At 37.8% G+C, this 27,338-nt stretch overlaps 2 protein-coding genes across 2 annotated transcripts in view; one reads left to right on the top strand and one right to left on the bottom strand.

Annotated features, from left to right (window-relative positions):
* The window catches only part of INSYN2B (inhibitory synaptic factor family member 2B), a 29,889-nt gene extending 26,855 nt beyond the window's left edge, over positions 1-3,034 (top strand). Inside the window, exon 4 of the mRNA XM_064387475.1 lies at positions 455-3,034. Within this exon, the coding sequence (XP_064243545.1) occupies positions 455-641 (187 nt within the window). The 3' untranslated portion in view covers positions 642-3,034. The remainder of the gene's footprint in view (positions 1-454) is intronic.
* The window catches only part of DOCK2 (dedicator of cytokinesis 2), a 159,537-nt gene that overhangs the window by 89,364 nt on the left and 42,835 nt on the right, over positions 1-27,338 (bottom strand). The window contains exons 26-27 of the mRNA XM_064387474.1: positions 14,191-14,339; positions 7,650-7,742 (exon numbers count right to left, since the gene is read on the bottom strand). Of these exons, the coding sequence (XP_064243544.1) occupies positions 7,650-7,742; positions 14,191-14,339 (242 nt within the window). The remainder of the gene's footprint in view (positions 1-7,649; positions 7,743-14,190; positions 14,340-27,338) is intronic.

Genomic DNA, 27,338 nt, shown 5'->3' with positions numbered 1-27,338 from the left:
ACCACTTATCTCAAAGACTTACATACTGTTTAATTTCATATATTTTTGTTGCTAGCCTGTGTCCTAGTGGGAGACATCCACATTTAAAAAAGTTAAGCATGTGAGAGTTTTTAATTACAAGCACATGACTGTTAGATTAATGGGATCAAAATCTGACCTTTGAATAAAATGTATTGAAAGGTCATCCTGGTACATTTTCATTTTTGTCCCATTGCTTTGGGCACAATGTTGGAATTCTTAACTCACTTAAAGTAACATTTTTCACTCAAAGAAAAAAAAAAAAAAGATATGAACTTATTTTCAAAGGAGCAACCCCTTAACCCCTTGTGTCTAACCCAGGCTGTATCACTGAATAGCACCAAGTTATTCTGGTGAGGGAAGCAGCCTTTGACATGTTCTTTAAAGGGAGAAATTCTCACTTACTAGCATAGGTCTCTCAATTTTTTTCCCATAGTGTAGAATATGACTTCAGACAACAAGAAGGAAGATTTCATCAAATTTTGAAAACACTGGATGATGCAGAGCAAAATCCAGCTTCAGCTTCACCTCAGAAGCCACCACCTGATCCTCCAGCTCCCGAGAAAAAGGAGTTAAGGAGAAAGACAAAAAAGGTGAAAAGAAAATGCTTCTGGTGGATTTGACTTCCTCATGCATCCTTTTACATTTCAAAAGACATTGAAACAGAAAGAACTTGAGAGCACACACCTGAAAATGTGCTGTTATGAAATCACAAAGGTTAAGAATGTTTAATTAGAGTATCTGAAAAATCAAAATAATTGAATTTAATTAAATTAGCTCACTGAACAAAGGTGCATGAAGATACTATTTTCAAGAAAAGAAATGGATTCTTTGAAAAGGAAGTTCTCTTTTTTTTTCCAAGGACACTTTCATATGCTTTGTAAAGACCTTTTTTTCAACTTTCCAAAAAGAACAAGGTTCAAATCTCTACTTTAAAAAGCAATGGTAGACAAAGCTAAGCATGCCACACAGCCTTTATTTTCCATTTATAAGCAACATCAACTAAAAGGAAAAATCTTCATCAAGCTTTGAACAAAACATTATCAAGAACAAATTCAGGGAAACCTAAATTGTTCAAACAAATCTCTCCTCTAAGGAGACAATTATTATTATTTCACATCCTCACTGAAATATTTTTGTTGCTGTCATCTTATATTAAACAACAAACAAAAGAATTCAGGTTAAGTTTTAACTTTGCCCTTTTCTTTGTTTGTTATAAAAAAACACCTTTTGGAAGTCATTTAATGGACTTCTCTGAAAAGAACTGGGGCGTTGTAAAACCAGAGAATGTCACAGTAACTCTTGTCTTAAATCCCTGCCCAAGCAAGGTCCAGTTCAGTGAATTTGAGTTGTGAGTATCTTCAAGGACAAGAATCCTCAGCTTCTTGGGGAAGGCTGTTCCAGGTTTTCCTGACACCCAGTCTGAGTTTCCTGCATTCTGACTGTGCCCATCACATCTGGCTCTGTCCAAGTGCACCTGCAAGAAGAGCTACGTGGACAATGAGACCTCTCTCCTACATCTTCACTTCTAAAGGACTCAACAAACCCAGTTCTCATTGCCTCTCATCTCCCATGCTGCAGCCACAGCCATCCTGGTGGCGTGAGTTGATTTCTTTCATACACCTGGAAGCCTAAAACTGAACACGACCCCTCAGAGGTCATCACCCAATTGCTGGATAAAGAGGAATTACTATTTTGGCTACTGTCTTACTGAATCATTTGCCCATCCATTTAAGACCTCTATTGCTGTACCAAAATATCCCCAGATTTATTTTTTTTTGCCTTAAGATGTAAATTAATATATGATAAAAAATGGAACATAAAATAATATTTAGTGAACTGATCTGTATTGCACAAAAAATATATATGCTGAAAAGATTTTATCAATTGTCAATGCAGCTACTTCTTTCCTCCAAAAATACTCAAGGTTCCATTAGCACAGGGTGTGCCAATGGAACCCAATTTATGATTGGTGATCCCATTATTTTACTCACAAAAACATGGTCACCTTTCATATGGGGGCAGGGGGGAAAAGGTTTCCCAAAGCAAGTCAAGTGGAATGTACTGCAGACCTTTTCTTAGAAGTAGCCCTGGTTCAGGGTATTCATAGATTAATCCCTGCATCTTATTTTTCTAAGTAATCCTGTATTAATTGTGCAATGTTAGTTTTAAATGTCTGTACACTTTTTGTACACTTCTGTGTTCCTTGAATTCCTAGAGTTAATTACACATTTGAAAATACATTAAAAAATTTTTGCACTGAAGAACTTTGTCTGGAAGAACTAATTTCTTTATAAAATAAATCTTTAAGAAGAAAATTTGTAATAGGCCATGGCTTAATTTATCAAAATTCTAAAGGACTGACACTTAAAAACCATTTCCATGTTAATTTCTGTTAGTACACAAATGACAGGAACAAAACTGTTGTTATTGTAGAGGTTTTTCAGAAGGAAATTATTTTTTTACTAATGTCTTTAGATGCCTTTAGTGAGACAGAAAAGCTCTTGAATAATAGGTTGTGGTTATAAAAAAAGGTAAGAATTAAATGACTCCATCAGAACACATCACTGTGTTAAACTCAAGTACATGCACTGCTTGTGCTGCTGTGCCAACAGCATTCCTTTTTTGCTTTAGTATTTATAATTGATGCAGTGAAGGATTTATTAGTGTATAAATTATTCTTGTGCATTAAAATAATACTTTAAGACCAATATCCCCTGTGGTAAAGTATAATAATAAGCAACACCAAGAGCTTTAACACAAGTAAAACCAGCAAGTTTTTTTTCTGTATTGAACCCATTTTTATTAATTTATGATACAAAAGCCATCCTTTTGCCTTTCTTTTTGTTGACAAGCACAAAAAGTGCTCATTTGAAGCTATCTGATTTGGGTTTGCCCACATAATGTATATGATGCTTTCAATTTATTTTCAAAAGATCCAGGTAATTTAATTTGAACAAACCACACTCCTTTGACTCACCACATAGCACCAATCAATTCCTGGGGTCAGGAGAACTATGCAAAACAGAAACACTCTTTTTAGTTGAAGTCCAGCCAAAGGTGGTTACAAGTAAAGCTCTAAGTTTTTCTTATGACCTGAAGAAACATCAATACTCATAAAAACCTGAAATACTCTGATTTAAGTGCTAAATCTGAAATACACTGATATATATATGGTAAATCTGAAACACTGATTTAAGTGCTTGCAGGTTTCATATTTTAACATCTGAGCTGGATGGGATTCAGAACCATTACCAATCTTTAATCCTTAACGTCCCAGTCACAATTAGCTTCTGTTTCCCAGATTCCCGAGTTGTTGGTTTTTGATTCCTCTCAGTCAGTAAAGTCTGGAGCATGCAGGCGTGGATGTGAAATTCTTTTTGTGACCTGTGCCCCAGAGCAGCAGGGAAGCTCGGGAGGTTTCCAGCCCCAGCCCTGCAGGAACATCCACTTCTCTCTCAGCTTCCAAGAGAGAGTCAAACTCAGCCCCTCAAGGCATCTGTTTTCCTGGACAGAACCAAGGAATTTCAGTGCTGTGGAAGCACTTGCCTTCAGGAAGGCTGCAAGGAGTTTTTACCTCCAGCCATCCCCACAGTGCTTGGCACTCAAAAGGTTTTCTACATCAAACTTGAGAGAGAACATTGGAACAAAATGTTTTTGTCCCACTCGAAGGTGGTGAGGAGGTGTCAGTGGTGGATACAGGAACAGACCGATGCTGCTTAGATGCTGTTTTGTTTAGATTTTTAAATGTGCATATCTTAGCAACATGAAATAAAATTTAATGCTTTGTAACACATAACTGGAGAATCTTGGCTGTATGAAAATATGATAGGAAAGCACTGGGGTTTTTTATTGTTTAATATTTAAAAATATTTTATTAACTAATTATTAATTCCTATAGGAAATAAAAAAGTACCAGATACACACTACACAATTCATAGCGTGAAGATCAGAAGAGCAGTAGAAATTGGTAGACTGTTGGAAGATAAAAGTACTGGCTACAAAAAACTTGTCTGGTTCACAAAATAACAACATAATCCCTAAAACCAGCTCCCAGAGGAGGAAAGAAATGTTAGAAATACACATTCCTAAATAAAATTTAATATAAACAACAAACTCCCCATAAGTTGTCAAAAAATCCCACCAAAAACCCAAACCACAGCTACTTGGTGGCACTTGATTATAAAAATATTGTGAGTTTCTGAGAAATATATATTTAAATCATATAGGTTATTTATAAAACATTGCACAGAATGCAGCATATTCCAAAATTACTGTATTTGAAATTGTTGTTTTATAGAGTTAAACTAGCCTTCTTTAAAAATATCTTAATAAAATACTGATTTGTCTCCTGTAACAGTAGTTCATGTAGGGCTTCTGATGGTTCTGTGCACCATAATCTGCCAGCACAGACACACAACATCTTCCTAATGGCACTTGATCTCTAATGTATGTTTTGTATGTTTCTAGGCCCTTTAAATGTGATGTCATCTTTTGCAACAAAATGAGATATTTTTATTAGGTTTCAGGAGTCAATTAATAATAAACAGTATTTAGATTGCAAAGGAAGGGAACAGCGTTTCAGGAAAAGAAAAATGAATGGAAAACTAACAGGCATGTCGTGGAATCATTCTGCAGCATTTCCAGGTAGAGCAAGGATGTCAATTTTGTTACCAAACAAAAAAGCTGTAGCTTTTAGCTAGACCATGAGTATATTTGAAGATATCAAATTCTCCAACCATGGCAGCCCTGCAAACAGTTTCTGTGGTCTTTATCTGCTCTAGAGTAGCTTTGCTTAACAGAGTTCACAGATTCCTTCTGGGTAAAGTTTTTATTCATACAATGTTATATATAAACACTGTCTAAAAACATCTCTAGATGTTTTAGCATAGCTACAATTACTTCATCATGTTAAACTGATATTGTGAACAAAACCAAGTTTGGAAGTACTAAAGGAAACCTTTAAGGTGCATATGGTGGATTTATGATATTTCTACTTATGTAACCAGGCCTCGACTGAAAAACAAGTATTTCTGTGTTCTACATGGTTTATAAATTTGACTTCTGTAATTTCTGTAGGAGGACTTCACTGCATGACAATGACCTTTATCTAAAAGTCTAAATCTCATGAAATATTCAAGGTAAAGCTTGAATAGCTAGTTTCAAACAATAAACTTGTCTCTCTTCATGGATGTGTAGATGCACTTCTACAACTACAAACAGTCAAGGTTTTGTGGGGTTTTAAGAGTGAAAACAACCAAGCAGCTGTTAAAGCCTTCAGCTGCTAAAACACCACACTGAAGGCAAGAGTGGCATTTAACTAAGTCTTCCCTGCAGTAGCTGCAGAGAGCCAAATTACCTTTCCACCACCACCTCCTTCTCCTGGGGAGATCATTTCTTTCTGAGCTTGACTTTTCTCAGTAATTACAAGAGCACAGCTCCCAGCAGGCACTCACCAGCTAAGCCCAAGGCAGAACCTCCCTTTCCCTTTCCCTTCAACTGGCATCACAGCACGAAAAGATCCAGGCAACTGTAAACCCAGATCTATGCCAACAAGCAAGAAGAACTCCTGAATATGAAAATTAACCTGCTTATCCCTGTCAGAAAGCAAAAAAAAACCTCTCAAGTAAACCAAATTCAGTTATCTGTCAGGTGCAAGGCATTTAAACTTGCAAGAAATTACAGGTGCTGTAAATTGTAACCATTGTTCTTATCACTTTCCACAGCATTTTCAAGTTACAGTAAATGACAATACAGAAGGTCATAAAAACACTTGCAATATTCACCAACACAGCAACAGGTTTAAAATGTAAAGAATAACCTCCTGTCCTCCTGGAAGTGATAGATTTAGCCCCATTTGAAATGCCACTTGTACCTGTATAACCCCAGCTACGCAGTCCAGCTGCAGAAACTCCACATGTCCAACCTGTCCTTGCAGAATTCACCACAATTTCAGCAACTTGAGCTCATCTAAGCATTCTCCAGGACATAATTCTTGACTATTTGCTTAATTTTGAAAACATCAAGCATTCAGGATTTCACAGCAAGATTGACCCTCTCAAAAGTGTTAAAGCAAACCTGAAAATTAACTTGGTGAACTAAAGTAGCACACAGAGGATGGAAAAAGCTTTTGCCAGTTCTTTCTGAACACAAAGGACTTTTGTTCGGTAAAAACAATTTATTTGCATGTGAAAGGCTATTCTGTTAAGAAGTGCTGCTTCAGCTGTAGGAAATGTAGCAATTTATTTGGAATACCCCTTTGAAAAACCTCTAAAATGCCCAATATACACATATGCAGAGGTGCTCATGAACATAACTAGAAGCAAGAGAATGGCATTTCAAAATTCACACTGAATTTGTTCTTTTCAGGTTAAAACAGCTGAAGAAATTACAGTAGATGGGAGGAAGAAAAAAAGAAACAGATTTTCCAAGCCATTTCAATTTACTGTAACCAGCTTGTTTCCTACTGGTTTCCTAATGGATCTTTTATGCAGGATTAAAACAGCTTCATTTCACTTTTTCATGTGCTGTTTATGGTATCCAGAAGTGCTCCTCAACAGACTGGTTAGGTCATGCACAACACTCATATCATGCTGTCCTTGTACAGAAAACATTTCCAGCACTCTAGAGAGCTGTAAGGGTCACTGGTCTTCGTTTCAAACCATTTCCTATTGTGCCCATGAATGTGCCCAAGGGTTCCACATGAACAACAACAGCCTGGAGTTCAGATAAACAGCTACAGAAATGTCTCAAACCACCAGGGAGTTCAAAGCACCCATTGGCAAATATTTCCTCTGAGGAACTCAATTAGTCTCCTCAATTATTAGGAGCCTGATTCTTAGGAGGCACACATGCTCTGGCTGGCAATGATCTAAAACTGTTATTTTCCAAAAGAAGTAAACAGGGAAAACACAGGACATTTTAAAAGGCACACAATATACCTCTTGTGGCCAAAATCATCAAGTAAATGATGCTATGATTTTGTAAAATAAAATTAATCTCCAGAGACAAGCCGTTAAAAACCATCTTGCCATAAGTGAACAGTCTGAAGGGGAAGCTCCAAATTCCCAAAGAATTCCTTTCATTCTCACAAATAGTCTAAATCCAGAGGATTGCTCAGGATATGGGTACTTAAATCTGAATAAATTGCAGAATCCTCGAATATAACTCCTAAATCATGGAACCTCCAAAAAAAAATCTCTGATGAGTGTTCAGCATATGCCCAGATATTTTTTTCAGTTTTACTCATACAATTTCAACTTAGATTAGTAGAAATACTCCTTTCAATGTTTTAAACTATGTCCTTTATGCAGGAAAGGTAAAACTTTCTTCTTTTTTGCAAATATCAACCAACTTTCTATTTATCATTTGTTCTCTTAAAGAATGTTCAAATCTTACAACTACATTTCACAAGACTGTGACTACAGTGTCACAGCTGAATAAAAAAAAATAAAGCTTGAGACTTTTTAAATTAAAAAAATAATTCATAAGGAAATTATACTATATTCACAAATATATTCAAAATATGCTATATTTTTTTCAATAATTCACAAATGCTATATTTGCATTTTTTCCAGGATAACTATAAAATGAGTTTCAAAGCACTGAAAATGCATTAAAATATTACTCACAATTAATGGATCTCGTCCCATTGTAATAACAGTTCTGTTCACCGTGCGTAGTAACTGCACCATTATTTCTTGAATGTGGTGATAAGTTGAAGCCTGCAAATGAAAAAATCAGAATTTTGATATTAAAATCATATCTCTTGGAGAAGAAGAAACCAATTATTTTGATTTTGACAGTTCAAGTTGTACAGTATAACAGCCCTATTGAAAGAGCAACACTAATTCTTCTTGCTCACACTACTCCTTAGTTCCAGCAATTTCAGTGGAATACTTGTATCCAATTTCAGAGCAATTTCAACCCAATCTCCTCCACAACTGTTTTTTTGTTTCAGAGTCACTTCCCATCTCTCACTCAAAGAACTCCTGTTCTACCCCTAACTGAGCAGTTGGTAGCTTAACCCTGGTACAGTTAACTTAAAGCAAATTCTCTCCCAGTTCCCCACGTCTGTCAGTGCTCTCAGGCAGGCTGGAGCTCAGGAATGTCACAAATAAATAGGTGACAGGCACAAATACACAGCTATTAAAGGAGAAAGTTGTCTTCATTTACCTGAGCTGCTCTGGGAGGGCACAAAATGGATGTGGTTGGCCCCAGTTCTGCTCTTGTAGGCTGAAGGGCATTTGATTATTTATTCTAAAACCCTGAGCAAATGGGGATGACATTCTGTTCACCAGCCTCTGATCACTCAACAACTTGGGAAAAGAGCATGCAACAAGAAAGAAAAAGCCTACGCAAATTTCTAGTAGAAAAGGATTACACCAAGACCCTTATTTAATGACAGATGTAGCATGGAAAGAGCACCACAATCGCAGAAAACACAGTGAGCTCTTAATAATGTTTTGGGTATCTCAGCCCCAGTACTATCCCTGGAGAAAGTGCTTCAGGTCCTGTTTTCCCTCTGAGTCAGCCAAAGTCTCCTTTTTCTTTCTCCTACTCTGATTGCTCTGGATCAGGCCATACACCCTGAAACAGGGATGTTCCTCACCCTGGCAATTTACCCACTATTACCATTTAGTGCTCCTGGGTCCTCTGACTGTTGCAGCATGTCACATTTGAGATGGCCATGATTCACAGAGTGTCACCCTACAACTTCAGAAGGCTTCAACCCACACAGAGTAACTTCAGATCACACCAGAAGGCTTCAAGCCTCTGCCCTTCTTGTCCTTCAGCCCAGCCTTTTACCCCCTCCTGCTCATGCCCTGCCCCTGTGTGCCCTCTGCTCCCTTTGGTGGCTGGTCAGTGCCCCTGGGCACTCCATGGCTCATTGCTGTCAGTGCTGCTCACCTGCTGCTCACAGCTGAGCCACTGGGCATGGGGCTGGGCCAGCCCCATCCCAATCACACAAACTCTGTGTGCCTGCATTTGGCAATGACATACGAAAGCTGAAGTGATCTCCTCGCCTGTCACAGCATTTCAGAAGTTGTTATGTTCTATAAATGAACAATAATTTGTGTTTGGTGTTTCCTTCTTTAAAATTTCACTTTCTGTGGTGCAGTCCAGTGTTTATAACACAACTATGCTTGAGAGTGCCTGCACTGAAGACACATTTGTTGTTCTTATAACATTGTGTACCACTATAATTAAAAAAAAATATTGTCAACAGCCAAAGCTGATAAACTATATAGGAGCACTTAGCAGAGGGATGTAATTTGTTCATTAGTTTCCCTTTTTTAAATTCAAAGATGAGGGCTCATATAATGGAAGTTCACTTCCACATTGCAGTATGTGCTATACCATAATTAGTAACAGTTCAGAACATTGCATAATGAGTTTTAACATTTAGCCCTGACTCCATCATTAAAGATGAGCTCTATTCTTAATTCACAAGCAGCACATAACAAACCCTTCCTGGAAAGACTATTACATATGCTCAAGCACACAAAGGTTATTTTCTGCTAGACCTTTGAATTTTCAGAGAAACATTAGCAAATGAAATAAAATGGTTTCTCTATGAAACTAAGACTTCATTTCTTCTTGATAATCTAGGAAACAATTAGGCATTCAATACCGACATTGAGAAATTAACAAAAATTGTTTTCACATATTTTCAATACATGATATTTCAGCTTTTATATTACAGCTTGTAGCCTCAGAAGATAGTCTAACAACCAACGGCAACATGTTCTTTTTCAGATCATACTTCTCTTCACAAGGATGACATAGGAAAACCCACCATCATTTGGCTTCAGTCCACTGATTAAGCATAAGATGTTTTTAGGAGCTAAATAAACTACTTGTATCATATATAAACATTTCCTTGGAAAACATTAATTGTATTATTCCATTTAATTAAATACGGTGATCAAAAATGTTTGTCTTCCCTGTTGTTCCAAGGCATGGAACAACCAGAGCTCAGTCTCTGCAGGCGGGTCAGCAGGAGGGAATGTTCTCACAGAACTCAAACACCTTCAGGCTCCTTCTTGGGCTGGATGGCACAGATTAGTTAATAGAAAATCCAAACCAAACAAAATTTCACTCTCTTTCAAAATATCTGTGCAGGGTAAAAGCAGATAGTGTTTGATTTAGCTTTTATCTTCTATTTAAACTACTACAGGACCAGGACAGGAAAAGCAATTCTGTTGTTTCAGAGTCAACCCTGCACTTCAGATTCTGATGGAGTGTTCATTTGTTTGGGCAGTGGCAAACAGGGACTCACTGAATGGCTGCATGGGAATTGCAACATTACACAACCTGTACTTGAGATACCCACTGGGAAACACTTCTGTCAATCCACAGCAGCTGTCCCTGCTCTGTGCCCTCCCAAACTCTCACCCAGCTCTGCCCTCCTCCCTGGCGTGGGGCTCAGTGAGAAACACAGGAGGCCTTGGCACTGTGCACCGTTCAGCAATAACTAAAATTTCATTGCTGCATTATCAACACTGTTCTGGTCACAAATCTAAACCATGGCACTGTGTGGGCAGCCACAGAGGAAATGAGCTCTGCACCAACCAGATCCTGTGTGCTCCCTCTCTGGTGCACCCAGTTGTGTAACTTGTATTCCTTCTTTGACACACACACAAATAAAGGCACATATAAAAGGATAACAATTTCTTTTTAGAACCATAACTCATAATCCTGCATTGTTCTGGCTGAAAAGTCTCTGCAGAAGACCTTAAGGTAATTGGCCCTGAAAGAACATGCAGAATTCCTGACTACATTCCTTTGAAATTTTCTTTTGCTAAAGCCTTAAGATCCACCATAAGTTACGGAAATTCTTAAAAATTTCTTTACAATTCTAAAATGCTTCCAGGCTTGTTTGCTAAACAGCTTAAAATGCAACTGTTACCAATTACTGACAATGCACAGACAAGGAAAAGATTCTTCGTCTCTCTTGCACTTATTCTTAACCAAGATTTCACTGTAGATTCCAAGAGAAGGCATTTACCATTACATTTAATTTTTTTAAGTACTATAAATAAAAAATTGTTCTGATTCAGGAAATATTAAAACATAGCATATATATCAGATTAGAGACAAAGTCACCTCTTGAAGGACTGCCAGACTGCATGAAGCAAAGTGTTGTAAAGACGGAAAAGGGAAGTGGTTTTAATTAAAACAGAAACAAAAAATCACTGATTTCACCATGACCTTCATCAATGACTTGCAGTTCTAAGATTTAACTGCATTTCACAGGTGCTTGAAGCACATTCTCAAGCTACAAAGCTAATTTCAGACATGATTAAATCAAAACAATGCCATTTATGTCCAAAAGTTTTTTGCTGGAGAGGAATCTTAAAATCAAACCTAGGCATCTCACTGAGATACCCAACAGTGACTGTCTAGTCATAAAAATAAACATACAAAAACAAGACAAACCAGAGATTTTAACAACATGCTGGCTACCTGCAGAACCCAGCAGTGAGGCAGCAGCTGAAGAAAACAGCATTTGAACACAAGGATCTGATGATTCCCCTGTTCCCACTCACTAAACAATGTGAGGCACAACAGTAGAGCAGAGCTGGTAATATCAAAATATCCTTTCCTTTGACAAAGAGAACAGGTTATTAAAAAATTCTGTAACTACTTCAAAGATAACCTCACAGTATAAATTTTCACCACATGAAACAGAACAACTACTGCTGTTTTTTCTTCCCTGTCCTTTGTGTGCCTTCTATTTCTGGTGACTTTCACAGAATAAATGCAATGCAAAAATATCAAAGTTAAGTTTCCAAAAAGTTTTGAATATTAGTTTGAAACAAGGTTTCTCTACTGAGATGGAAAAAACAGAACAAATAGGGACAAGACATTGGTATTATTAATATTGTAACGTGATTTTGCTACTAAAGGCTGAAGCTTTCTCCTCCAGCAGGTCAAACCATCCATTTTCTTAGAAGGAGGCTAAGAAATGGTAGGGAATGAATTGTTGGATAGAAAACTGCATTCATCTTAGGTTTCAAGTGTAATCCCAGCTGAAATAATTTGGTTAATTCCCAAACCAACTGTCTGTATCTGGATCCCACTGAATAAAGGCATTCTGAAGGACACTGCCCAAACAATAACTTAGCCATGTGTGAATTCTTTCATTTGCCTACAGGTTACAAAGTATTTTCTGCTGCAAGGCAAACACAGCCTTGAAAGGAGAGTTCTCACTTTAGCTGGAAAACAAACGTGTGTTACACTCCAGAGAAATCTGTAGTGGCTCTTAAAGAGGAGTGACTGTGTGATCCTTGGATGCTGCTGTGTTCCCTTCTTTTGCTCCCTTTTCCTCCTTCAGATAAGTCATCTTAATACAAGATTTTCAGTACTGAAGCAGGATCAGTGTTTGGTTAAAAAAAATGAGATAATAATCCATGGATTCCTCTGTCAAGGAAGGAAAAAGCTACATATTTGCTGTTGTGGTTACAAAGCCCAGTGTTACAGTTAATGACACATGAATAATTGATTCTAAAATCCATATTTTCTCTGACCAGCAGTTGTACTGCTAAAGGCAGGCCAGGGTATGGACCTTCTGCAACAGAAGCATCTGGTCCTTTTGTTGATATCCCAACTATTCTACAATATTTCTTAGGAATATGATGCCTCTAGAGGGCTCAGCATGTTCTGATACCACTGCTGGCCTTACCCTTACCCTCACAGGCTTTTCTCCTTATATCAGAAATGCATCAGTATCACTGCAAGCACTGTCTGTAGATTATGGTGACCCAAACATCTCACAGAGAATCTCCAGTTTACCTTTGCCATTTCTGTTGAACAAATTTCAATATATTTTTTTAAATGTATGTGTTTTAAATTCTCAGCAATTCTGCTGTTCTGCATAATTTTCTCACTCATACAAAGATGAGCTACAAAACCATATTTTCAGTAGGCTTTAATGAGTCTTTTACATGTCAGCAACTGCTGCTATGGACAGCAACTGTTAAACTCAAAAATAAACTTCATTTACGTGGTACACACAGAGAAAGTATTACTCCATCTTGCCTTACAACTGTGTTTTACCTTTTAAAGGATACAGTAACAAAATTGGTTACTTTGCATAATAGCTTTATGAGATGATAGCATCAATTTTTGCCCTATCATGGTTTCACCATTTATTTTAAGAATTACATTTCAAATTTAAATGTTCCAATATTTCCTGTGTATCCCCTTGGATCAGTCCCTCCTGAACTGCTTAAGTCTAAACCAATGAGGCAAATAGCTCATAATACACATGGAAAGATTATCCTGTGCAAACTGAAAAGCCTCAGTAGTATCAAAGATTTTTATGAAATCAAGATATATGCTGTAATGATTTCATTTACTAGGAAATGATCCAGGGAGCCACAGTGAAAAACTCCTAAAATGACAGCATGCCTTAATCCAAAGTCTGCAAAGTTTGAACACATGTATCAGAAAACTACAGTTGAGGAAAAATCAGCACATATTCACAGGTTAGGAAATTACAGCTTTCTTAAAGCAATTAATTATAATGTTTTCTCAGAATAAATCCCTCAAATTATTGAGAAGTTTCACTGAATAACCTACTGCTCATTAAAAAGTGAGGGACTAAAAAGTCAATTGAACATTCTCTCAAATGAGGGGAAAAAAAAAAAAGAACCACCCAAATGAAAATTTCAGTGTTCCAAAATGTCAGAAATCTGATAAAGAAAGTACAGTCTCCAAGTGAAATATAGTAGAGAGTTATCTGTTTTACCCAGACATGACTGAGAGCAGAAACCACACCCTACAACATTGGTACAGTGAAAAGCATTTGTTTCATAAACTACAGGGGTTTTTAAAAAGGAGCAAGATGAAATTTGAAATTTATTCTGTATAATTAAAATAATTACAAAATAATTGAAAAGTTGTGGTTGGAAGGGACCTTGCATGTAGTCCAACCTGTGCAGTGAGCAAAGACATCTTCAGCTGAATGAGGTTACTCAGAAATCAGCATTCATCTTCAATACCTCAACTGCCCTTTGGTCTAAGTTTATGAAAAATAGGAGAAAAGTTCAATTTGGCACTGACTTGTACTAAATATTTGAAAGGATTAATCATCATCAATAATTTACTTCCTAATCAGCTCAGGCTTTCTACAGACTTGGGCTCTACATCATCATCAATACTTACAGGATCTTGACAGCTCAGAACCTCCAGGATGCTATTAAGTAATTCAACACAGTACTTCCTCTCCTGCACCTGGAGCTGCTGATCCTCCTTCTGTTCCAGTAATTCCTTCAGCTCTTTTGTAATCACAGGAAGCAGAATGTCCCTGCATTCTGGAAGAAAACAAATTGTCTTAACTACAAATATAAGTGAAATAATATGTGCAAAGAAACCCTCCCCAAACAGTGAAACACAATATGCTTTAACAGCCACAGTCCCAACATGGAATTGTTGATTTTCCAGTCCTGCCTCAGGAATAGTCCAAACTTGTGTGGTATTTTCATATATATCAAACCCAAAAGTTCCTGATAAAAAAAATTTTCTTCAGTTAAATTCTGAAGGCCATTCAGCTTATATCAAACACTTGGGGACAAATTACTCACTTTCATACAAAGCATCTTGAAATTAATTGTGTTTAAGTAATGGAGGATTTTAATGTAAGAAAATTACTGTGTTAACTTATTTCTGAAAATAAGACTCAAGCAGCAGAACAGAACTGTGTGCATGATTTTTGAATGTATCTTCTGAAGGCACATAAAAGAATGCAAAGAAAAGACTCTAATGAAAGGCCTATCAAGCCCTGTGATAGTGAGAGCTGTGCATACATTCATCCTTATTTAAATTTAAGGGAGCTGACACAAATATGAAGTCACATTCCAATCTCACACATACACTGACTTTTTGAGAGGGAGGTGCTTATAGGAAATGTTAGGAGTACAAAATACACACATTTGAAATAACTATAATGACAGCAATATCTATGCAGGAATAAAAAAACATATACCTTTTTTAAAGAATTATTTAGAGCACCTGGACACACAGTGCACTCCCTGATAAAAAAGGACAGGGTGAGATATGGTGAAACTTTATAATATGTGATTTAAAACAAGTCAGGGGCTCAGAATCCCCCCACAATAAGGGCATTAGTACAGGAAGACAGAAGAGTGAGAAAAGGAAGAAAAGAAAGAGACAAAGAGAAGAGAGAAAGAAAAAGAGAGAGAGAAAAAGGGAAAGAGGGAAAGGAATGGAAAGTAGATTGTGTCTGAATTTTGCAGATGAAGCAGCAGAAGCAGTCTCTGCAGATTGTTCTTATGTGAAGTAACAACTCCAAGCTACATGAAGCCAAGAGCTTTTAATCATGTCTGGAGAGCAGCATAATTTCTTGCCTCAGAAAGTTTCTCTCCTCTTGGTAACTATTTCTATAACACTTATTGCAAGCTACAAGATAAATCTAACCCAATAACTAAATTACAAACTCACCAGTGAGACAGCAGTTAAAGAGCACATATCAACACAAGACCTGTTTGAACAGCAGCATAAAAATGAATTTCACAGAGCCCGCGGTTCCTTTATGTGCCCAATTCTGCACAGACACACCGCCTGCACTCCCTGCAGGCCACAGACTCCCCTCTGCAGCAGAGCCCAAAGGGCTGCTCGCACAGAGCACAGAGTGGAGCCCAGCAGCAGGGGATAGCAACCCTCCTAAAGCACTCCTGGGTGGGTTTGTGCTCATGGACAGAGAGAGCCTCCAGAAGCTTCGTGGTCACCAGCTGCAGACAGCAAATGTTATCAGTTTTCTGAAATAGAGATGTAATCCAGTACCTAGCAAACACTTTCTTGATTTGCTCATATGAACCACGTCTAACTAATTGTGACTGCAACAAATGCAGTGCTATTACCTGAAGCCAAAACTAAACCAAAGACACATCATTTAGCAACAAAAAAGTTACATGCAATACCTATAAAACTTGCAGAGATGTCATAGGACCTTTTAAATAAAGAGTTTATACATTCAGTCAACAAAAAAGTGCAAGTTATAAAAGAGATTATTAGCTCACTACTCTTGAAAAAGCTAGTAAACAAACTTAAGTTCTGTTTTCACTACTATCTGTGGAAACTTTCCTTCAACAGTCTAAGGTTATCCAAGGAGGAAACATTTCCCAGTATGACCAGTCCAGAATTTATTCATCAAGATTCTGACCACTCCAAAAATGTCTAACCTATATTTTGGATACAGCACTTATTGCTAACCAAGTTCCATTTAGTAGTGCTTAGCAGAAGGACTATAAGGGTAAGAGTCTTACTGAAAGATGGCACAGGTTTAATGGATTTTAAAGTGGATCAGAAGAAATAAAGAAATGGAATCACAAGCCAAGCAAGCAGTTCAGGCTGGATGTAAGGAAAAGCCTCTCCCTCCCATGGACAGCCTAGCAGCAGAACTAACAGGTTGCACAGTCTGTCCTGGAACAACCTGCTCTGACCTCAGAGCTGACCTCACGCTGAGCTGGAGGCTGGACTGGACACATTCCCAGATTCCTTCCAAGTATTCTTCAACTATTCTAGGATCCTTGATTGCCAAAACTCCTAATCAGAGGTAGTAGCTTGCTGCACTGCAAATGACCAGTTTATAATAAAAACTGTCAGAAATTTAGGAACAAAGTTACATACATGTCTGTACACATGAATGACATTTTTGGGGCTTGTAATTTTTTTATCTGTGGACTCGAACATCAAGGTGTCCTATATCAGAAGAGATGATATCAAAGTCATTATTCTAAAGACAGACAGGTGAAACCCATTTATTGTCATTTTAATCCCTAGAACTTGCACAGCATTTGTAGTGAGGCATAAAAACTGTTTCACATATATTTAACCTGTATGGAAATACACATATAATAAAATTTCTCTTTTCTGGTCTCCACTCTGCTCCATCCCTATGTTCCTTTCCAGATTCTCTGACTGTGTGCAGGATATGCTGAAGGAATGATTCAGCACCAGCTAAAAGCTACATTTCTCTATAACATTGTGGATCCCATACACCAAGCAAACCCTTGGCAGTAAAACTCACCTGCATCCCTCTCCCTACCTGAACTCTGCAGTTACAGCAGATTTCTATCCATGGCAACACTCTGTGCCACAAGTTCTCTGCTCTCAACCTGCTCTGTATAAATTACGCTTTCAATAAGGATCCGTAACTTACTCTAACAATCTGCAACAGACACAGTAACAGCTACAACTAATTCAACACGAAGATGAACATATTTAGACAAACACATTCAACCTGTAACTAATCTGCAATAACACAGATTTCAAATTTCAATACAGATTTCAAATCAGCAGCATGTGAGAAATTCAGCTGGCAACTCTTTCCCCACAACTACCATTCTTAAAAATAATGCCTTGGAAACCCTTGCACTTCAAAAGACATCAGTAGGGAGTGCTATGCTAACAGGCTGCTCATAACAGCAAAGTTCAAAGTCACATCACATTATTTGACATCTCAGTCACTTTTCACCTCTCACGAAGAAGATGGAAGGTTCCTTGGATATTCCAGTCTCACATCTGCCAGGATAAACATACTTACTGCTCTCACTCCTTCAAAATAATATCCAGCTCAATTTTAAGCTATTAGATGTCCCTTTGAACTGTCAGACAGTTAGCAAATAGAAAAATTCCTTTGGGGTAGATTTCAATGTCACCAGGAGCAACTGGATAATAAAACCTACACCTAATGAGCTTTATTTCAAAAGCAAAGTAAGAGACTAAACTGAGAAAAGTCATTGACAGGAGGAATCCTGTCTTCTAGATAAAGTACATTTTTAATTTGTCCTCATATAGAAAATAAAACCCCAGGATTCAAGGTAAGTGTTATGGGTATATTAACCACCAAATTACAACTGACTTCACATGCCAGGGATGCCCATTTGTTCAATAATAAGAAAACATAAACAAGATCATAACTAACAACTTGCACCAAACACCTTAAAGAGGAGTGGGAGCAAAGTATACTGAATTTAAAACTCCTCCATACCAGCATTCAGAGGTCACTTAAAGCTTCCTACCAGAAGGCAGAATGCCTGCTGCTGTCTATAACTCGTTTAAAACCCACACATGTGTATTTTGGTGAAAGAATCAAGTCTTGGATATAATTTGTCTTCCATATAGAGCCATTCCATACTCTTTAACCATGGAGAAGGCAGGGCTTCTTGCATAGACCAGATTCTCTTGTTGTACTGAGAGCAGCTGAGGCAGAAGGTACAATTGGTTTCCTCCAGTTCTTAGAGCTAATTGCTCTGCAAGCTTCAGTAATCCCAGTTGTACTTGGCAACATAAATTAAGATTGAATCCATATTTGATATATACAGAATCGCCTAAAAGGACTTAACACATGCAGCTGATCAATTATTTACAGGGTATTTTCAGATATGAACAATGTTGAAGTGTCAAGCTACATGGAAATTCAAAGGTTGTTTAACTCTGCTTAGCTATATTATTTTTTTAAAAAAAGGTCAGGCATTCCATTAATACTAATATGAAAATAATCAATAGATTTTAGTAAAAAAAAATCTTTTTTTGGTGTTAATTAGTTAGGTTAATATTAATGCTTTATGTCTATATTTTTGACTGGCTGCAAGATAAACTCAGCTTGTTGATTATACAGGAGAATTACTTAATTTTGTAATTCACTTCTAGGATATTATTAATAAATAATTGAAAAGGAAAAACTAATTTGGTTTTAGAAGACCCCTACCAGTTAAAATCATTCCATACAAGGATGAACTTCAAAGATATTCTGAATCAAAGCAACTGGAAAAGAAAAGTATTTGTAGGTAGGCCTGATCTCAGCCCGAGCCTGCAGGTGGACTGAAGTAAATATAAACTTGTAGGTGCTTCCTTGTACCTTTGAAAACCCAGCTAAAATTATTTCACTAAGACATCACATAAAATATGAAATTATTGTACTATCTTGGGACAAAGAAAAGTTTATTGAACCAGTACATAAATTCCTGATTATAATACTAAAGTACCATTTCCCAAGTTATGTAAGGAAAATGAGCCAAGTGCTTGTTTAAACATCAGCAATCCACTGGCCTGGGAAAAGAGGAAAAAAGTTAAGAAAATGGTGGAAGACTGTAATTGAAAAAATAGCTAAAATAAAACTTTATATTGTAGTTGATGATTTAGGCTCATCACTAGGATGAGGATGCACCCTCAGGGGGGCAGATGGCACTGAGCTGGGCAGGAGGGCTCTGCAGAGGGACCTGGCCAGGCTGGATGGATGTGCCCAGGCCAGCAGGGTGAAGTGCCAGGTGCTGTGCTCCAGGCAGGAGGGACCTGGGGGTGCTGGGGACACCTGAACATGGCCCAGGTGTGCCCAGGTGGGCCAGAGGCCAAGGGCACCCAGCCTGCCCCAGCCAGGGTGGGGTAGCAGGAGCAGGGATTGTCCTCTGTGCTGGGCACTGCCTGGCCACACCTTGAGGGCTCTACCCAGTCCTGGGGCTCTCAGCAAGAAAGGCACTGAGGGGCTGGAGCCAGGCAGGAGAAGGGAATGGAGCTGGGGAGGGGCTGGAGCTCATTCTGATGGGGAGGGGCTGAGGGACCTGGGGGGCTCAGCCAGGAGAAAAGGAGGATCAGGGGGGACCTTCCTCCTCTACAACCCCTTGAGAGTGTAGAGTGTTGCTCTCTCAAGTAGTACAAACTGCCTCTGGGGTTGTCCAGTCCTGGCCCAGGCTGCACTGATGGAGTCACCACCCCTGGGGAGATTTAAAAGATGGGTGGATGTGGGGACATGGTTTAGTGGCAGACTTGGCAGGTCTAGGTTTACAGTTGGACTCATTCTTTCCAACCTAAACAAATCTCTAAGTCCGTGATGAAGCAATTCACATTCTCACACGTCCTTCCATGCCCCAAGAAAGCCTAAGACAGACAAGGGGAGAGACATGGAGAGGTGAAGATGCCTATTTAAATAGTAACTGCTTTCTTTCCTGCTTGATAAATAATGTAAGAACATTGCCAACAATCTACTCTTTAATGTTCACAAGCATGAAAAAGCCCAACTGTTCTGACTGTTTTCATTCTAGCTGCCCCAACTTTTACTTGAACACATAAAACATCAATATAGAGTTTGAGCATCTTGCATTTTCTTCATGAAGGTCTGTAAAAAGATTTAGTATTATGCATATTCATCAATCCCAAATTCCAACCCACTTCTTGGAGAGTTTCCCTGGCAGCACCTTCCTGCCTAAGGACAGGTAGATCCATTGTTGTCCAAGATTAAGCAGTTATGTGTTTTCTCTTTTGAGTTTAAGTTGGGTTTTTTAATCCTTCTCTTCACCTTATTCCCTTTGGAAGATACCTAATGATTTCTTATGTACCAGGTAAATGAAATTCAAACTCTTAAGTCATTAATGCAATCATGTCATTAAAAAAGACATTTGGGTCTCCTTCAGCAAAAATCACAGACGGGTTTCATTCCTGACTGCCTCATATGTGCAGCCAAAATGGTAATAAAGATTTAACACCACTTTTGTCTCCCTTAGGAAACACTTCTCTTGATTCCCTGGCATGCCTGTAGTCATATCCATCTGTTAGGATGGCTTCATGCCCACTCAAAAACTGGCATGCCAATTTAATAAGGACATAGGTGTCATCTGATCACAGATTTAGAACAAAGCCTTAAAAATAAAGCCAGTGAACAACATTCTTTCAATGAGGTGAGACTTCTGATGGCAGCCAGTGCTCAATTAAAGCATTGTGCTTCTTCACAAAGGACATCTGTTCACAACTGCAGCAATCTTCCTGTTAAAAGTCTTCCTTCTTTATTGTTTGCAATTTAACTGTTTGGTTTACTGGGGAGCCCAATAGTAATGATTTTAAAATGGTATATTTTTCATTCATTGTTGAATCTTAATTAAAATTTCACAGCTTAGATAAGAGCCACAGAAAGGAAGGTACCACAGGTCACCTACAGATTCTGACAGCACTGCAAGATGCAAATTCTCTTTGTGTCCTGGACGCTAATAGGAACATGAAGGCAGGAGAAACAGAGGATCCTGTGAGGCAGCGCTCAGCAGCTGCTGCAGCTCGGTGTCAGCAGGTGAGGCAGGACACAGAGCAGGCCCAGCACCCACAGCAAGCACTGACCCCAAGAGCAGCTGCACAGGGCTCCTGGGTGCTTGCAGGTGTGTGTTCAAGTGGCCCCAGTTCTGAGGGCAGAGCAGTGCCAGCCTCTCCAGGGCAGCCAGGGCTTCCAACACAGCCCTGCTTGAGCCAAGACAGCATTCCCAGCCCTCAGTGCCTTTTCCAGCTCGCAGGCACTGCAGTCTGCCAGGCAGCCACAGCCTCGTCAGCACATCCTCTCTGGCACATCCACACCTTCTAGGTCCCTTCCAACCCAGGCCATCCTATGATTCTGTGAATTTTCACATTTTTTCACTGCATTTTACTGGCACCCAATATGTGTCATTATCAACTGCCTTAATATGTTTTTGATCTCTTTTCTATTTGAAGTAATTGTAAATCACATTTTGCACATACATTTAGAAGTTGATTGTTAAAACTAGTTCACCTAACTTCTCCCCACATAGCAGGATTTTAAAAAAATCTAACTGCAAAAATGCCATAATGGGTCAAGTCTAACAAAATATTATCAGTTGCAATATCAAACATGTCTCCTACTCATCCATAAACCAAAGTAATGGCTTTAATCCACATATGTTCATCACAAATATATGCAGATGAATACCTACAGATATGTTTATGCCATACTCATCTATATCAAAACATTGCAGCAATAGAACTGGCAAAAGATGAATATTTGAAATACATGACTTGATGTTTTAGAGGTAACATACCCCTGAAAGACATTCCAATAAATAAAAAAGCCAAATGTAAAATTCAAGACTGAATCTACAGGATAGACGGGGTTTCTATACAGAAACTTTTTAAAGGATCAGTTATTAATTTCCATTTTTTCCCAGAAGCTAAAAACAGCAGAGTCATATGCATGAACAATCTCCAAGTTCAAGTATTTTAAAAATGTTTTCAAGTTGTGTTGAACACAGGGAAGGGAAAAAAAATCAGAGAAAAACCCCACAAACCCCCAAAAATTTAGGCTTAGGAACTTTTCTCAGTAGGAACGAGACTGTAAGACCATAATAGTAAAAATCAATATCTGACACTCAATTCTGACCATAATAATCAAACTGAAAGATGCTTAGTCAGAAATTACTCCTCCTCCTGCTTTATTTTTTTTTTTTAAAAACTTTTTCTTGATAATCCTGAAGGTAAAAATGATACACTATATCAACACAAACTAGGAACAATATTCAATTTGTGAAATGAAAAAACAAGTGTTTCACAGGTAAAACTCAGTAATGTACAGGAGTTAGGAAATCAGTGTGGTCAGGGGTGTGTGCAATACTTCTCATGTTTAAACAGTAACAGAATAGAAAGAGTTCTTCAGTGAGAGGAAAAAAAAAACTGCTACAGTCTCAGCATTTCTTCTGGCATCTGGCAAATTAACCCCTGGTGCTAACATATGTCTGTTGCTGCTGTTCTTCCAAAATCAGCAAGTGGTTTGCATATGCTGAACATGCAGCAGCCGTGTCTGGAGCCACAGTGAGCTCAGGGCCTGCATTTCCAGCCCAGACAAACCCAATTCCCACCCTGGCAGTGGCCATCTGTGTGCCCCACTTCGAGCTGCTGCTCCTGGGGGTGATCCCAGCTCTGCTACAGCACGAACCCCTCTGCAGGGCTGCACCACGAGGGAATGCAATGTCCAAAGCACCACGATCAAACATACACATTTCATCCTGTGTTGAAGCACTTCCTATTCATTTCTCACCTATAAAAAGCAGTTCTCTCAAGGCTATTCATTTACAAGTTTCAGCATAACGTCGTGACCTCAGCTGTCTTTACAGAGAGCAGCAGGCACAAGTTTCCCAAGGATTTTTCCTGGGGAAGGCAGTGAGAACCTCAGAGAAGAAGAGAAAACAATTCCTATCTCGATTCACTGCTCCTGTTGCTTTTGCACGTGTGGAATGTGTTACAGAGATTGTTTACAGAGAGTGATTTAGTTAATTAGACACAGGTGAAAGTTGTTTTGAGTGATTAACCAGTCACTCAAAGCTGTGGCCTGGCTGTCTCAGTCACGGGTTTTTCTTTAGTGTTCTTATAGTACAGTATCTCTTTAGTATAGTTATAATATAGGATAATAGAATATATTATGGTTTTAATAAAGCAATTGTTCAGCATTCTGAATCATGGAGTCAGATGCCAATCATTCCCTGCACTGGGGGCTCCCTGCATTCGATATAATGTCAGTAAATATTCCAGGCCCAGCTTAGAATAAACATCCAGCTCCAAATACTATAAACTGAGCAGTACTAACTACAATAAAACTCCATGTGATTTATGAACAGCTATATCTTAATGTGTTATTTTCTCAGAAACAGAAAGATGGTGGGAGAATTTTGGCAATAAGATTCCTAAAAATAAACAAATGAAACAGTAACTCCTGAAAAATACTTTTACATAGAAATTAAACCATTCTAACAAAATCTCTTCACAACAGGGATAGAATAATCCATTACATCCCACTAAACAGAGTGACAGATATGACAGGAGACAGTTTCTTACATAATAAAAGAGACTCTAAAACCCATTAGAGGTGTTTATATGAGACAAGGCAACCATTTCTGTCACTTTGACATTTTAAAATAATAAAATATCAAATAGTCTAAAAGCAAAGTGTCAAAAATTAAGCAGATATCTTGCCCTCTGTCCAAAAAGGATTTACTATTTTCTGAAGACAAAACTGTATAAAAGTCTGCTCCCACATCCTGTTAGAACATTCCTAAATGCCACGGTGGACGTGCACAAGCAGTGGAAAGCATCCATCATCCTGCACTCAGCCCCTCAAACTCCTGCACCCCCATAACCTCTCCAGGCTCTGTTATAGTTGCAGAGTGGGAACAAGAAATCAATGCCTCTACAAAAAATGGCAATGTAATTTAAAGGCTTCTAAAAGTGCTTTAGTGCTGCAAGGCCTTTGAAGATCAATTACAGCAGAGGTGCACGGGACCATTTCCTATCTGATGAAAGCACTCCACGAGTCTGCAGTGGAAATTTTGAATGCCTGGGAATACCTAGCAATAAATTCAGTTTACCCTCAGGGTTTTCAGCTTCAGGTTCATGTGTGACTTATTTAATAAAGGCAAATTTTACTGAGTTTTAAATTTTTTTTCTAAAAGACTTTTCCATTTTTTCACAAGTCTGCTTCTTTAGAAAATGCTGTGAATATCAGTGGGTCAAAGAACAGAAATGCCAGTATATGAAATCCAATTGAATTATAAAGATAACACCTCTGGGAATGGATGTAAATTAATTGAACAACTGCAACGAACTACCTGGAAAGAGACTAAAGTCTGGAGGAAAAATGGATAATCTGAAACACACCAAATTAATAGACTTCGTTGTAATTAGCAGTGTAGTTAAATATATTCCATATTCATGGCAGAAAAAAATACTACCTGTTCTAGATAAATGTGAACTTTAGTTAATGATACTGTTGGCAATCTTACCTTAATTATCATGCTGCATCCCATTCTGAGATAGCCTACATGTGCTTTCATTCTTGTTAATGACCTTCCAGCTCATTGAGTGCAGTGATGAATCAGGCCGTGTCTACACCCCACACACACTTGGTTCTCTACCCAATTAATTTGAAAATCAATTGTACTTAATGTACAGCAAAAAAGCACCTTTAGAATTTTCTATTTTAAGCCATGGCCATGTAAATGAAAAAAGATGTTTGTTATTTACCATGTACAGTATTACAACAGCAGCGTACAGAAATGTTTTCATACCACTATAATATTATATATTATACAATAATAATAATAATGTAATAATATTAAATTTTATATTATGTAATGATATAGATACTTAATTTTGTACTGGTCTTTTTACATTCTTCAGTACCTGCACTTAAACACGATGTGGAGTATGGTATTATATACAGTGTATATATATAGAGAAAGTATATGTATGTGTGTGTGTGTGTATAGAATATAATATATATTACCCTATACATACTATATTGCCCCTATGGTAATTATAATGTTAGGGTTGAAAACAAAACAGAAATGCAAATAATCAAAAATATAATTTAGATCAAAAACCACCCTGTAATTATTAAAAGGATTATTTTCTGCCATTCCTAATGTAGGGACAGTTGGTGAAAGGAAAGGTGTAAAGATCATTACCAAACAGAGAAACTCCAATATTAAATACCTAAAAGGTGACACCATTGAGGCAAGAGGAGCAGTGTTAGCTGGACATTCTGTGTTAGAAGAATGGCAACTTCACGGAATGGTCTCAGGAAACAGAAAATACATTTGCAAGAGTCTATTTGGCCCTGACCAGGTTGCACCAAGGATGATGTAAAGGTATGCCTGCCACTCCAGTAAGAAAAAATAAAATAAAAAAGCAAAGTTGTCAGTTTCAGGCATTTTAAATTCTAAAATAATGACAATTCTAAATCCTACATTACCAGCAAGGAGCTGTTTTATTCTGTCACTTCATCAAACTGCTGACATGCAAAATGTTTAAATGAATATTTTCTAGTTAGCAAAAAAATTCTCTTAGTGCCATCATAAGTCATGATATTGCTAAAACAATATGTCATGATTAAGCTAAAACAAACAGAGTATATTTTAGTTTTATTTTAAAATGACAGCAGCTTGATTTCTCTATTTTGAGCAAGTGCTTCTTCAGAGGACTTCTCTTGTTTTAATCTAATCCATGAAAAAAAATTCAATCCATTTCTCCAGACTTTTCTAAAAGGAGCACACCTGAGTATTATTATATAATTATATACCAAGTAATACTATATTAAGTATCACAATAAAAACATTTTAAGGTAGATCTTGCACATGTAATCCCCACAAGCACATAAAGGAACAGTTAATTTTTACATATTATATAGTGGATACACTTCAGCTGCCAATTACTAGTGCAAGTTTGGATCACAATACCCAGATGTACAGGATATAGGTGAAACAGCAGGGCTGGCCAATCAATCCTGTGTGATTTGCTGCCTTCATGCTCTCAGCTGCTTGGTTCTGCTCTCAAGTGTCTGATGTTAGCAAAAAATAGTGGAGAGCTTTTGGGCAATACATTTTTTTAATCTACAAATTTAAGACTAAATGAATCCACTAACTACCTGTCGGGGGAAAATTAAAATGTATTAATTATCTGGTCAGGACTATGCAAAACCCACCATTTACTGGTTTTATAAAATGTCCCCAGAATTAGAAATCCTCCTAGCAAAATTTCTTATTCATTATTACCTAAAAAATACAGAAACTGTGTCCTCTTTTTAGAATTCACAATGCATCCTGAGGTAGACATATCCCATGACAGACCAGCTATTTATTTCAAGACATCAGACAAGCTGCATTTACAAGCAACCAGCAATCTATCATTATTATTTATCTGCAGTAGTAAAAGCTTTAGAGAGTATTTTGCATTAACAGAGCTCAGCTAAAGGAAGGGCCTGTTAAACACATGAAACAAGCACCACACTAAGCAGACTATAATGAAAGATTCTTGGATATCCAAACCTCATTCTTTTCTCTTCTGGAACACACAGAGGCATGGAAGAAAGGAGCTGTAGGATGTACACTAGTGAATAGAACTGTGAAGCACACAGTTATTGTGTGCTCAACTGTTTTCCTTCAGAATATTTATTAGGGTTTATTCCTTATTATACAAGCCTGGGATCTGCTGTCCTGACCATCATTCCTGATCTGTGAACCAATAACATCTGTGCTTCAGTGAGACAAGCTTCTTTTAAAAAAAACCTATTGAACAACAACAACAAAAAGTTTATAGCTTACACCTAATTTCTCAGTATTAAACACAGGATAGCTGACTGAACTCTAGTAAGATCAAGAGTTCAGGAGAGTGCCTTATTTACACCTTTCACTCTTGTGAGAGGATATTTCCCCTTCTGGTCTCAATTCTGCTCACCACAAGCACCACAGATAAACCTGAGTCTGGCACTTCTGATTTTAGAAGGAGCAACAATAAAGACAGCTCATACTGCAATGATGTACCAGACTCTGCTTGTAAAACAGAAATACAGTCAACTACCAGAGCAACCTGTGAATGCACGACCAGAACTGTTTGAAAATTAATTAGAAACTGCTCTTAATAGTTTGGATCAGTGTCTGGAGATTCCTAAGCTGCAGCTACTTGTGTTTCACCAATTCAAATCAAATATGAATTTACACATAGTTAAAAACAAATAAATCACAGCTGTTGAC

The sequence above is a fragment of the Passer domesticus genome, chromosome 13, assembly GCF_036417665.1.
Source record: "Passer domesticus isolate bPasDom1 chromosome 13, bPasDom1.hap1, whole genome shotgun sequence".
Lineage (NCBI taxonomy): Eukaryota > Metazoa > Chordata > Aves > Passeriformes > Passeridae > Passer > Passer domesticus.
Note: the sequence above shows the minus strand (reverse complement) of the source record. Positions and strands in the feature narration are given on the sequence as shown.